Source organism: Macrobrachium rosenbergii, chromosome 23, assembly GCF_040412425.1.
Source record: "Macrobrachium rosenbergii isolate ZJJX-2024 chromosome 23, ASM4041242v1, whole genome shotgun sequence".
In the NCBI taxonomy this organism is placed as follows: Eukaryota; Metazoa; Arthropoda; class Malacostraca; order Decapoda; family Palaemonidae; genus Macrobrachium; species Macrobrachium rosenbergii.
The window spans coordinates 51,508,293-51,521,859 of NC_089763.1; the positions used below are offsets into that span (position 1 = coordinate 51,508,293).

The following is a 13,567-nucleotide window of genomic DNA, read 5'->3' on the forward strand; positions in this document are numbered from 1 at the left end:
AATCGGGGTATGACAAAAACGACATGAGTAAGTTTGTACTCTGCCACCCAAATCCACATGGCACAAATATCAATACTAAATGTGCAAACTTGAGTAGGAGTCTTCATCAAAACGATGTGTATTGGTTCTCATCAAGCGTCTCACATGACAACACAGTGCACCGTGGTACGTTCGTAGCTATAAAAGTTATCAAAAATCAGAGATTAAGATGAATATAAACAATAACAATGTAAATGCCGTATTCATTTTATAATTTATTCATAATTTTGAGGCTCCTTGGGTCAACTGCTACAGCACAATTTCTCAGGACTAGCTTGTTAGGTAATTTCCAGAACCAAGAAGCTGTAGTTGACGAAGTGATGATTGTTTATTTGAGGAAAGACGTCCGCCTTAAAGTCAGTGACTGTGCGGTCTTGGAGCAGTTCACAAGATGACGTATTGGCCGGACCTCATCTACAATGGACTTTTGCATTTAAATTATTAGGCAGATGGACTGGACGAGAGTTGTTGTGCATCGATTTGGAGTGTATAGCTGCGATTTATCTTAGGTGCTGCATCCATTCAACTTGAGCAGTCGTAATACCTGCGGCCTGGGTAATTATTTCTCCCATGCTGTTAATATTTAGGTGGACCCATACACTTTGTCATTAGTATCACTGGTTTCATTTATGTAACATTATGTGTGATTTAATTAGAAACCCTGTTAATGCTTATGTTTTTCGATATTGACAATTTTTTTTATTAACTACAGTAATTAAAAGGTATTTGCAATGTTGTTATAGATTAAATGTATTTGTGATTGGCAATTAATATTTTGCTGTCATTTAAATGAATGTAACCTTTTACGGAGTCCTCGTTCTCGGAACTCCTTAGGAAAACAAATTTAAGAGGCCTCACGAGCGTCCTCACTCTCACCAATTGTAACTTGCATGCGGTAGCAGTAACAAACAATGTAACTCCACATAGTTTAGGCAACAATAATCATTGGTACTTTGGATGTACTAATATGTAGAGTGAACCAGGCTGTGATGAGTTGTATTACAGCCTACTTTTGAGGTCATGCTTCCATGCTGCATAATAATTGTTTCAGGTACTTCCTTTTAATTCAGAGCGTGAATGACAGTAACATAGTACAACAGAGTACGATATTTCATTTGGTAACCTTTCCTTGTAAAGTGAAACGTCACGAGGAAATCAACGAAGCTTGAAGTGTATACAAATGATACGACTTGCATGAGAACCAATTGACTTGAAGGGCTGTAAGCACAGACACAATACTATAAAATCCGTAACTTAGCTAGATGTCAAAAATGATGATTCAGTCAATTTTCTTAGAGTCCATTCATTTACTTTACTCACATCCGCGTACATTCATATAGCATGATTTTAATTATTGTTTCCATTCTGTAATGATTATTACGCACATTTTATATAAAGGGATATGAAATTCAAGATATTGCAATTTGTAATAAAATTGTCTGCGAAAAGTCTAGTGTTATCGAGTCATTTTACAGGGGAAACTTCAGCTGGAAGCCTAAGGTGTGAAAACATGATTCAACGAAACCAACCTTGCCCTTTGATGTAATAAGCATTGGTACTGTAAATATTTGTTTCGAAAGTTTAGATTTGCTCTAGGAGAGAGATTTGCTACTCCTAAACGCCGAAATTTCCATTACGTGTTTTAACTCGCCTCCCTCTAATAAACCGCTTGCGTGATATAGATACACGAGTAGAGAAAGAAACAGCAATAAGTCATGTCAATCAGATATCTTTGATATAGATATAGCGTAAGAAATTCCGTGCATGCAGTGGTTTCCTGAATAAAAGCAAAATTAAATTTTGTGAACTGGAAAGGTGCGTGTATACAAATGAACACGTGTGAAGTAATATCCGACAACTTATAGTCTCTACTGTTCCAGAGGTAGGAAACGATCATTAAAAGAATAATTAAGTCTTTAAAGAGGAAATATTCATAGTCGGATAACAAACAGGACGTGTTTGACTTAATGCACTACTGACATAAAGTACTTGGCAAAGCTGAATAGGTAAATAACTGGCGAGGGGAACCACGGGAAACAGGTTTATAAGAAATGGCTTTGTTTTACTTACCGTTATTTTTCAGAGAATGTAATGGCGCTTCACTTCCTATGAAATGAATATCTTATTAGCTCGGTTGAATAAACGAGCGGAGAAATTATTTCATCTTTTGAATATCCCAGCTCTAAGAATAAGCAACTAGGTTGTACGCCTGGTGCATCGTTTTCTGTCTCGTTATAAGAGAAAAGAGAATTATGTCTCACAAAAGTGTATCATATTGAGTGTGCCTCGAATGCGCCATACGAGAACCATCATCTTTATCAGCCTTAGTCATTCAGAAATCAGTTACTTGTGCGCGTGGGAGGTTTAGCTTGCGCTGATACAGAAGAGACCAAGTTGCTTTATCAGATGAAGGAGAAAGGAAGTAGCCCGAAGACGGCAGAGAAAAGGAGAGTGGATGGTCTAGAATATAGATTAAGCAACCCGTGAGGCCAATACAGGCCCTTGTTCAAAAGCGGCCGTATGTTTGATAAAGTGTTGAAGGGGATAAGAAGCTTCGTGAGGATCTCTGGACGCAGCTGTTTACAGAGACGACAAATGGAGAGAAGACAATATGTGAACCTAAGACTTTTATTTTATCTGCGAATTTGAAATAGAGTATGAGCATATCGCAACTAAGTTTCCACCATAAGGACCTCGATTATTTTAGCTGCTCGTTTTCTTTTATTTTCTTTTCTCTCTTATTTCTTATTGGCTACAGTAGACAATTATTGGTATGGACGCATTGTTTGCAAGCGCATCATCCGGGGACTTTCGAAACTGTACCTAGCTGAGGCCGATGGAGCAGACAGTATATACCTTTAAGTAGACCAGGGCCAGAGATAAAGAACTGAGAAAAGAAGATAAAGAACGATGCTGAGCTGAGTAAAAGCAACATTTTCTTTCGTCTTTTAGCCTCTTGCCACCAGATCTCACAAATTAACCATTAATGGTGATAAAACTGAAGCAGTGTGTGGTCGTCAGCATGGCTGGTTGGTTGACAAGAATTAAGCTGGCCTTACGCCAGCTTGGGTCCTTACACAATGGTGGGCGTAAGTGATGGTGAGGTGCTGAAAGGAATGAGAGGCAAAGTCTGCAAATCTGAACTCGGACATATCAACTGACCCATCACCAGTAACAGCACCTTTGCCTCCCCCATCACATACATTCCACATGCCTCTATTGACAGCATAAGGTTGCCAGTTCGATAGCTTTGTTCACTTTGTTTGGTTTTATGTACAGCCCTCCGCAGGGATGATTCCTTCTCTGGCGGGCCCTTGCATGTCTTCAAAATAAGGTCCTCCTTATATTTCATAATTGTCTTTTGGTGTTTTCTCGTCAGTATCATAACTCCTGCAGAAAAGTCTTTAGTTCTTTTTAAATTTGTTGCTGTCTTGTATGATCACTTCAGGCGGTAATTTGTTATATAGTCTTGGTGCGCAGTGTACAAATGCTCTCTCGCCTGACTTACAATTTGTTCTAGGTTCATATACCCTATATGCTCCACTTGCATGCTTGATTACAATATTCATTTCAGGTCTAAAGAAGCTTATTTAGTTTCTCAGATATGTTGGTTCACCGTATTTTAGTGCTTTAAAGACTGTAGGAAGTATTTTATATTCTATTCTAGCTTTTACTGGGAGCCAATGTTGCTCAGCTAGTGTTGGGGTTATTCTTTTACGGGAACGTAGTCCTTTTTATTAATCTGGCGGCTCTATTTTGTACTCCTTGCAATTTTCTTAGTAGGTAGCACGGGAAAAATGAGTAAAATCTCTACTATGGGAAATGTACTATATTGCATATTCTCGGAATAATGTTTTTCTTTGATGGTTTTGTCTAAATACAACAATTACTGTATTAGTGTTGCTAGGAGGTTAGTCCTACGCCTTCTTACATTAGTAAACATGTCTAAGGAACTCTTGCAATTCCTTTAAACTTCTGAACTGATAAATACTTGTTAAATACCAAGTAATAAGTGTATTACTCATCTAAATGCAAGTAAGGTTTCCCTTGAAGAGAGAAAGTTGCCTCCACCAGTGACAAACTTTCAAAGATGCTGAAAGGGATCGTTAGTGTGACACAGCCTCAAAGTATCGGAGATTGTAAGAGTCAAGGAAAACGGTCCTAAGAAGAAAATTCCGACCCTTGTCAGTATATGGGAATAAATAGCCAATAAGTACTGATTTTCCGATAATAGATGTGGTAAGGGGTAGACTAATGGGTGTCACAAGGCGCCCTCAGGGGTGAAGGGACTTTCTCTTCTAGTTCATTGGGGCACTTTCCGAAATGATACTTACATGGAAGAGAGGCAAAGGCCACGTTGTTGCAGAGAAAGATCTGGAGAAGAGGCAAAGGCAGTAGCCAACTATCAGTGATTCAGTCGTATCAAGAAGGGGAAAAAATATATTCTGGCATCCACCTTTCACCGTATAGAAAATGGTATGAAGAAAGAAACTTTCCAAAACAAAACATGTCCGCTAATCTTTTGAAAACGATTTAGTTGCGACTTTGTCAACTTTCCAAAATAAGTATGGCGTTATCCGAATGCAGATGAGAGGCTGAAAGTTTTTTTGAAATGTTTGTTCCTTTGTTTTTGTTCACTTGTTCCAGTAATGACTTGGTTTCCTCGTTCTCTGCAGTTAACACGTACTGAACTTTAAGATGGGGTACCTTGTTCATTACGATATGTTTTACTGAAGTACGCACGTGTATGAGATCAGCATATTAAATTAACTCGGGTCCTCTGATCAGCAAAGTGAAGCAGTGTTGTGCCCAGTCAGTACCTGGATGGGTAACCAAAGAGGAAATCAGATACTTGGAGCTCATTACCCCGTGTGGATGTGTTCACTAAGGGCCAACATATGGAAGGGTGACACTAAGTGCGCGTGCGCACAAAGAGAGCAAATCTAATGGGCAAGGTTTTCAAGTCTTTTTTATATATATATATTTCTTGTTCAAACGTCAAAAGTACAAGAAGAGTAGTTAAGCTACCGTTGCATTATTTTCCATTTAGTCTTCCTGACTTGTATTTTTAAAGGTTAACGATAATGGCATAATCAGAGCTTGGGATATAAAATCTTGGGTAGGCCTATGTTGATATTGTATAAGCTAGTCGCAGTGCCACGTTCGTCTTCTTTACAAGTAACAAACCCCACGTCCAGGCTCGCTGTCCGACTTACTACCTCGGCTCTCATATATAACCACCATTTTTTATGGGTAAACTAGTCAGTATATAACTAATCTGCAACTTGACTAAAAAAAAACCTTAGATCCGACTACTGTAAATGTGCAAGAATAAAAGGTCAGGTTAGGTTTTTAGAGGTTATACCCAGCTGCTCTGGGTCTTGGGTGGGGGCGTGGGATATCGTGTACGATTGTGGCTTGTTTGATTGTAGCTGAGCTATGCCTGCTCTCTGGCTATATACCAGCACCAGTTAATTGTTGTAAGGGATCTTTGCATGTATATGAGCCAATTTTCTTTCAAGTACATTGTCACCAGATAACGATGATGAAACTTTGAAGCGGTCGTTACTAAAATGGGAGAAAATTGGAAGAGAGTGGCGGAAAGATAGTCACAGGAGAGCGCTCGTACGTGTTTCTTACTCTTACACTGTTCTGTTATGATCATACATCAATACAAACACAGGCACGAACATCAATGAGGATTCTCATAAGTAACAACAGCTGTAATTAAAACCTTCCATTGCATCTTTTGGGATTTGGGATAATATGCCATTCGTTGGCTTTTCATCATAGGCAATACAATGTCAAGTACAGGGCACCAGAATTTACCTTTACTCTTCACTTTCATAACTGAAAACAGGCATTAGTTTGCATGATAACCATCCAGAATTATATTTTCCGAAGACATCATTAATCAGGATCAAAGGAACATTAAAACATGTACCCTTCAGTGAGGGTTCAACGCTAACTCTTAACTCGAGTGAAAAGAAGAAGAAGCGAATGGAAAAGCAGAACCAAAACAACGCAAGTTTAGTTTGTATAGCATAATGTTTGTGAAGTAATTATTGAAATGATACAGAATTCAGACAATAACCGAATTAGTGAGTACTAGAGAACCCCAACTCCTTTTGAAATTACTTAAAATGTAGTTGTCATGTAGTTTTAAGGCCAAAAATCATGCCACGCCCATTGTGTCCATAGGGTAAGCTTGTAAACTATGTCTAACGTGAGATACTAAAGTCTTCCGTTGGTCTACCAGGACTTAGCTGTATATATGGCAGGCTGTGGTTCAGTAATATAATACTGTAAATTTTCATCTAATACATGAAACATATCGTTTTCCTACATGCATATCTCGTGTGTTTATGGATGTCGGACCATTAGGCGATCGTTCATACAAACACCCGTTTTTGGATTTCCCCATCCTCCCACCTGTAACAATTATAGGGTGACCTGATTGGGAAACCACCCTGTGATTTAGAGGTGGGGCCAAAAAGAAGTAAATTACACCAACAATAGGCTTCAAAGTATAAAAATGTGTAAACCACAAACTAAGCAGTCAGGGGAAAAAATTTCTGGTTCATATCCTTAACGCAGTATTTTTCTTGCAGTCACTAAATGTTTTCATTTTTATAATGGACAGAGACTTATTATTTTATTTCATAAGACTACAAAATACTGAATGAAAAGTGTTGTACCATCTATTATTCTTTCAACCAATCTCTAACCTAACCTGATTTATGATGCTTGTGGAATGTTCTGATTCATCTACTGATTTGCAAATCTGTTTGTTTCTTTCAATGTTTTCATCAAATTATTTCTCAAAAATTCTAATGGATTCTCTTTATCCTCAACTGAAAATTTCACGAAAGGGATATGCAAGTCACTTCGGATGTGTCATCTTCAACCTTTGGAAGAAAAGTTTGTTTCTTCCCTAATCTGGGGTGGTGGGTCCTTATCATCAAATATGTCTTCAGTATCAGACACCTCTCTAGGATTTATCTCAACTGAAGAGGGCATTGAGAAATGGTTGTTCTGAAAACGCCCGACGTACTTGGTAAAAAAATAGTCATCTAGGCATCAGGTTAAACTGAAAAGGCAGGCAGGTGATTGTTGGGGCACTTGCCTGTTGGTAACCCTCCACTTTTTCTTCTGCTGTAGTCAAGTCACTACAACTCTGTTTTGTGTGGTCTGGTTAAACAGTGATTCTTGAATGGACAGTTTATTCAAACTTTGCCCATCCTAACTTATCTTTATTTCTTTTGTGTTTTGAGGATTTTCTTGATGTCAGATACCAGAACAGTGATTTTTATTACTTTTGTTGTTCTAGTAACATCATTTATCATGAAACTTTAGTTTTTCATACAAGAATGTAAACCTTCAGTGAAAGATGGTAAGATTGTTGAAGCTTAATAATGAAGTAGGTATCTTTTAACAGATGAGTGAGGGGGTAGGAGACCCACTGAGGGTTTCTGTCACTGTGACAATTGACCTTTGTTGTGTGTGTACAGCTTGTAGAGATGAGGAATATATGCCATCTTTCAACTGCATGTAGTGGAGTGAGTCTCTTGGTCACTTGCCCAATTGGAGAAGTTTGGCTCAAGGAGAAAGAAAGTGAAATAAGTCCTGTCAGAGTCTTCAGAGGCATAACATTAGTAGTATCACCCCTTCCCTGTTCTGTGCCTGCCTTGTTCCTCGCTGCTTCTGTTTGGGTGGTGTACAAGTGGACCAGGTGACGATTGACGGCTTTCCCCGAGTGTGATGCTGTTGCTGGTGTGATGCCAGTTCTAACCATCGCCACCACTTCCATTTCAGCCCCTGCCCCTCTGTCGTCTGTTACTTCTACTCCGAGACATTCATAGGAGACAAAGGAGCTGCTGAAGACTGTGTGGCCTTCTCTTGGCTTACCAGGAGACCTTTCCTTTTTGCATTCCTAAAGCATTTACTATGGCCAAAAGTTTCCTGCTTGCAATGGTTTTGGTGGATCCCATTGGCTTGACCCTGGCTTCCCTTCTGAGAGTGAGAGTACTATGGTTGTGGACGTTACTGCTGCAGCTGTTCTGGCAGTTCCTGCTCTTGTAAGAGAGGAGGGAGAGATCAGTGGTCAACAGAGGTCAAAGAAGTACAGCAATGCTTCCTCCTCTTCCTTGTCATCCTCCTCCTCCTCTTCCTTGTCATCCTCCTCCTCCTCTTCCTTACCTTCTTCCTCATATTCCTCATTTTAGAATTGGCAGATACTTAGCAAGACTAAGAAATCTCACAGCTGACATTCTTCTTTGGGGAATGATGGCAATTCCAGCACCTGTTCATGAGAGAAAGGAGATTGTGGGCTGTACAGAACCTTGCTCCTTCTTCCTTATCCTTGTCATCCTCCTTGTCATCCTCCTCCTCCTCCTCTTCTTCCTTACCTTCTTCTTTGTATTTCTCATCTTGGGATTGGCATATTCAGATCAAATTGTTATTGTTATTATTCAGTAGAAGAATGAAATTCAAGCTTCCAAAGAATATGGTACTTACTCATATGAAAGAAGTAATAGAAGGTGATACAGAAAGAAGAGATCAGTCTTTATAAATGAAAATGTTAATCAACAAATTAATGAATAAATAGATATTGCTAGTGCATATACACCACAAGTGGGTTGCACAGAAGAAGAAAACTATTTCTGGGGTGAAATGGATGGAGTGATAAAGAGCTGGAAGAGCATGAGAGGGTTGTGAAGGGGACATATTTGTGCATGGAGGTCTTGGGATAGGTGAGAGAAACCTAGGAGAGAGATAGTGGACTTTGCCATGGCATCTGGCATGGCAATAATAAACATTTTTCAAAAAAAAAAGGGAACACCTAATTACCCATAGGAGTGGTGGTAGATGCTTTCAAACAGATTACTTTCTTTACAGAAGGCAAAGGGTATTGAAAGTCAAAAACTGCAAATTTATCCCAGGCAACCATGTAGCTCCCTAGCATAGACTTTTATGTGTGGACTTGAAGCTGAAAAGAGAAAGGAAACTAAAACAAAAGGAGTAAGAAAAAGCAAATGGTACAAATTACTAAAGGATGGTGATAAGAGAGGAGAGTTTAAAAAGGTGTTGAAGGAAATTGATCTAGAAATTGAAAATTTTCAGGAATGGTGGATACACATTGGAGCAGTAATTAGGAAGTATGGAAAGGAAGTACTTGGGGAAACATCTGGGATGGTTTGGGAGGAAAAGGAGGGCTGGTGGTGGGATGAAGACCTACTGAGGCCAGTGAGAGAGGAAAAGAAGGTAAAGAAGAAATGGGAAGAATCACAGTTAGGGGAGGACAGAGACAGGCTTAAGGAGAAAAGCATAGAGGTAAAGAAGGTGGTAGCTCAAGCTAAGGCAGGGCATATGATGATGTATATACAGAACTGGGAACAAGGGAAGGGCTGAAGAAGACACTAAAATTATCATCATAGGCCAGAACACAAGCACCAAAGATATCACTTATCAAGTAAATTAAAAACTGAAATAGTAATGTACTTAGAAAGGAAGAAGACATCTTGAAAAGATGGAAAGGGTATTTTGAACAACTGCTGAATGAAGAAGAGGAAGGAATACTAAGAGAGGATGGACAAATGAATATGGTAATGGTGTAGGTTACTGTGGCAAGAGGTACTTAACACCATAAAGAAGATGAAGGGTGGGAAGGTGACAGGACTGGACTTGATCCCAGTTGAAATAAGGAGATGGAGTGGAAATCCTTTACAGAGTATATTCTGATTGAAAAGATTTTAGGTCAAGAGATGATACCAGAGGAGTGGAGGTAAAGTACAGTGCGTCACTGAGTTATGGTGGATTCGATCTTATGGCGCTTTTTCAGCACCGTTAATGGTGTTTTATAGTGCCGTTGATGGTGCTAACAGCAAGAATAGGCATAAGGTTAACAGCGCTATTAGCACTGTAACTTGATGCAGCATCAAGTTACAACACTGAACATCAAGTTATGTCACTATTAAAGTGCCAATAACGGCAAAACACCGATCTACAGCCGAAATCAACGGATCCCCCACCGTAAGTCGAGGACCTACTGTATATTGATATCAATTTTCAGAGGCAGTGGGGATGTTCAAGAGTGTGGTAATTATAGAGGTATTAAACTGATATCCATGTTGAAGATATTAGAGTGAATGATAGATTCCAGACTAAGAGAGGAAGCAGGAATAGGGAGAATAGCTAGGATCTATAAAAATTAGAACAGCAGATGGTATGTTTTGTCTGAGACAGCTAATGCAGAAATTTAGAGAGCAGCAAAGAGACTTACATATGGTGTTCATAGAGCTTGAAAAGGCCTGTGACAGAGTCCTGAGACAGGAAATATGGAGGAGTTTGATAGAGAAGATGGTTCAAGAGAAGTATGTACAGATGATTCAGAAGATGTATCGGAAAGTTTACACCAGAGTGAGAAGTGTTGGAAAGACTGAAGGATTTGAGGTGAGGGTTGGATTACACCAGGGATCAGCATTTATTATTATTATTTCTGGGTTTTCCGACCTGTGTCACCCGGTGAAATAACCTTTCAGCACTTATTTCTAGGTAAAGCTATTGCTAAATATACCAGAGAAAAGCTAAAAAGCTAAGCCGGAGTTACTACCCCCGGTGCGAGCTCCATGGTATGGAGTCGTGTATGAGAAAGGGTGAGATTGTCACAATCACAGGCCTCCGCCCTGTAAACATTCCCAATGTCAAAAGTCCCACTGAGTGAGGTGCCGTTACAAACCCCCGCACCACTCGCGGACTGTAAACAAACCGGCGTCACCCACATTCCACTTTTAGCACGCGTCCGCTATTGTTGTGCTGTTCTTGTGTGCGCTTGATTTGATTGTTTCGCTATGGCATCCTCCTTGGATTCTTCACCTAAGTTGAGTACCATCTCTGTATTTTATTTTAGGCGGTTGAGGCTCCTTATTTCCCTCTAATTTAATAATTAGAGGGATTTAATTGCCCGTCTCATCCCCTTCTCCCGACGCCATGTGACCTTCAGTCGGTGCGGGATTAGGTCGGGGCTTCTTCCCCTTCCTTTTCTTTTGTTGTACCCTTTTGCTTATTATATATATATATTCAATTGGGTTTTTTATATTATTGTTTTCCTTCTCTGGGGAAGTTTTGGTCATTGTCGTTTAGGCTACGAGTTTTCCCCCTCGGGCCTATCCGCTATTTATCCTTTATTATACGTGTTATAATTTGGACCTTCACTTCCTCCAGTGCTTGGATACTTTATTTGAGATGGTACAATTATGCTTATCTAGCTTATTTTAAGCCTAGCGCACGGATGTCTTTGATATTTGCGGATTATATCCTGAAAATTTTTATCTGGGAGGTCGGCCATTTTCCCTCCGCGCTCATATCGCATTGGGCTTGGTCTTCCCTTCTACATATGTTCTTATGATTAGTTAGATCATTATTATTTTGCCTAGGATAGGCTAACTTTAGGCTAGTGGAGTAGATACTTCCCCTGGGCTTCCTTCCTCAGCCACTGGCTGTTAGGCTAGCCTAGGTTGTGGCTTGGCGATCTCTTCCTTGCTAGGAGAGAAGATTTAGTGTGTAGGAGGGTCCATAGTTGGAGCTCCCTTTATGTGGCGTTTGGTTAGTGAGTTGGGCTTGCGCTTCTCCCTCTCCCTATTTCGGCCTTTCCGTTTAGACTCTACAGTCCTAAATAAGGTTAAGCTGGAATAGCGAGGGTTCCTCGCGCAGCCTACCTTCATCCGAGCCACATCTTCGGGTTATTCTCCATCTTCATGTTTATACCCTCTCCTACCACATCCTTCCTTCCTCCCTCCCCCCTCTCCCACCCTTGGTTCGCTTTCATATTATATGTTAACTTACCAAGGCCCGAGAGTTTTATCCTATTCCTTTCGCCATAGCCTTATATCCCCTTCCTCTGCATTGATTGGTCTGTTCTCTCGTTACGGTCCTGACCTTACCCGGTCACACCCCTCGAGACCACAGTCGGGGACCGGGGGTGCTACCACACCCCTGTTTCCCATCCCTTTCTTTGCTTTTGGCCTTGAGTGTTCCCCGTCTTCCTCTCTCTCAGTATCGTTCATACATGTTCGTCCGATCGCAGGGAGAAGGTTGGATCTCATGGCGCCCGGGGTGTGCCTACCCACCCCCTGGTCGCTACCCTGGATCCTTCACTCATGGCCTATACCACCCCCCCCCCCTCCACCTAGTGTCAGTACGCGTTTTTTCCCAACCGAGAGTCGTTCTTAGAACAATTTCTCGGGTGGAGAGATTTGTGTTCAGGTTGCCAGTTGGTGTTTCCCACCTGACTGTCTTCCGTCGTTCACACGCTATGACATTTATATTCGTTCTTTTCACTTAGAACACCTATAGTCCCAGTATCTACTCTCCGCCGGCTAACTATCTTGGTGTTTTCTCTGCTAGGTGGTCGGATGTCCTTGTCGCCTTCCACTCCGGTGGGTATGGTGTTTGGTCGGACGGTGCTCACTACACCTCCTCCGCCGTCACCGTATTGAAGTACAGGACTCCTCCCGGCTCCAAGCGGAAATATCCACTTTATAGTTGACCTTTCCCTAGTTGCAGATATGTTTATTCATTTTATATATATATATATATATATATATATATATATATATATATATATATATATTATATATATATATATATATATATTATATATTATGTTATATTTATACACTACCCTTTTGTGACATTTCCGTCTCTCCGGATTAACTCCGGCGGTCCCTTTAGGTTTTCTTGCATGTTCCAGTAGGCCCCTTAACCTCCCGGTTCACTCCAGCGGGACCTGTCTGGATATTGTTTTTTATATATATATATATTTAATATTTATTATTTAATTATTGTTTTGTAGATTAACTGTCCTTTTGGGACCTTCCCCGTCGCTCCGGATTAACTCCGGTGGTCCCTCTAGGTAGTTAATCGTGTACGTTCCAGTAGCCCCTTATTTCCCGGTTAACTCCGGCGGGACCTACTTGGATAACTATTATACCAAGACACTGCTCCGGCAGTCTACTCCGGCAGTCCTATTAGCATACTCATTTATCGGTCAACTTACAGATGGTGCGTTGTCAGGAGCAGGGGTGCACTGCTGTGCTGTACCAGGCCAGCGGGCATGAAGTGTGCAGGTCCCACTCCGGTTGTGCAGTCCACGTGGGGGACCTGACTGTTTGGCACCCAGATGGTTGTGAGGTGTGCTACGCCCTCTATGAACAGGTTCTAGATGAGTCGGTAAGTTAGTTTCCCACTTCCGATTCACGTTTAACCTCAGTTTTGTCTTTTATGGATAATTGTAACATATTCTCCCTTTAGGAGGCTCAGTCACCTGACTTTCTCCCCCCTTCCAGATTGACCGCAGCTCTCGGGACTCCTCCTTGTCGACCCTTAAGACCTGGGTCAGCGGCTTCGGGAGGAATGTCGGGGCAGGGAAGCCCTACATCCTGTCCAAGGACGTCTGCAACGTTCTCTTCCCCGGCGCCTGGATCTCGGCTTCGGTTGCGGACAAGATAGCCGCCCCCTTGATCGCTGG

The 13,567-nt window shown here is 41.0% G+C and overlaps 2 protein-coding genes across 3 annotated transcripts in view; both read left to right on the forward strand.

Annotated features, from left to right (window-relative positions):
• Positions 1 to 395: 395 nt before the first annotated feature.
• Positions 396 to 13,567, forward strand: part of LOC136851628 (divergent protein kinase domain 2A-like) — a 178,835-nt gene continuing 165,663 nt past the window's right edge. The window contains exon 1 of one of the 2 annotated variants that reach the window (XM_067126015.1): positions 396 to 594. The gene's annotated coding sequence lies outside the window, so the exon portion shown is untranslated. Of the gene's footprint in view, positions 595 to 6,005; positions 6,141 to 13,567 lie in introns of those variants that run through there. The other variant, XM_067126014.1, reaches the window with a different exon arrangement.
• LOC136851123 (uncharacterized) lies at positions 9,013 to 9,450 on the forward strand. Its single transcript, XM_067125092.1, has one exon. It carries the CDS (start codon positions 9,013 to 9,015, stop codon positions 9,448 to 9,450), a length of 438 nt encoding a protein of 145 aa, XP_066981193.1.

Bases quoted from the DNA above. Each gene is read 5' to 3' on its own strand.
- LOC136851123 (XM_067125092.1), top strand. From the start codon at position 9,013: ATGTGTGGACTTGAAGCTGAAAAGAGAAAGGAAACTAAAACAAAAGGA.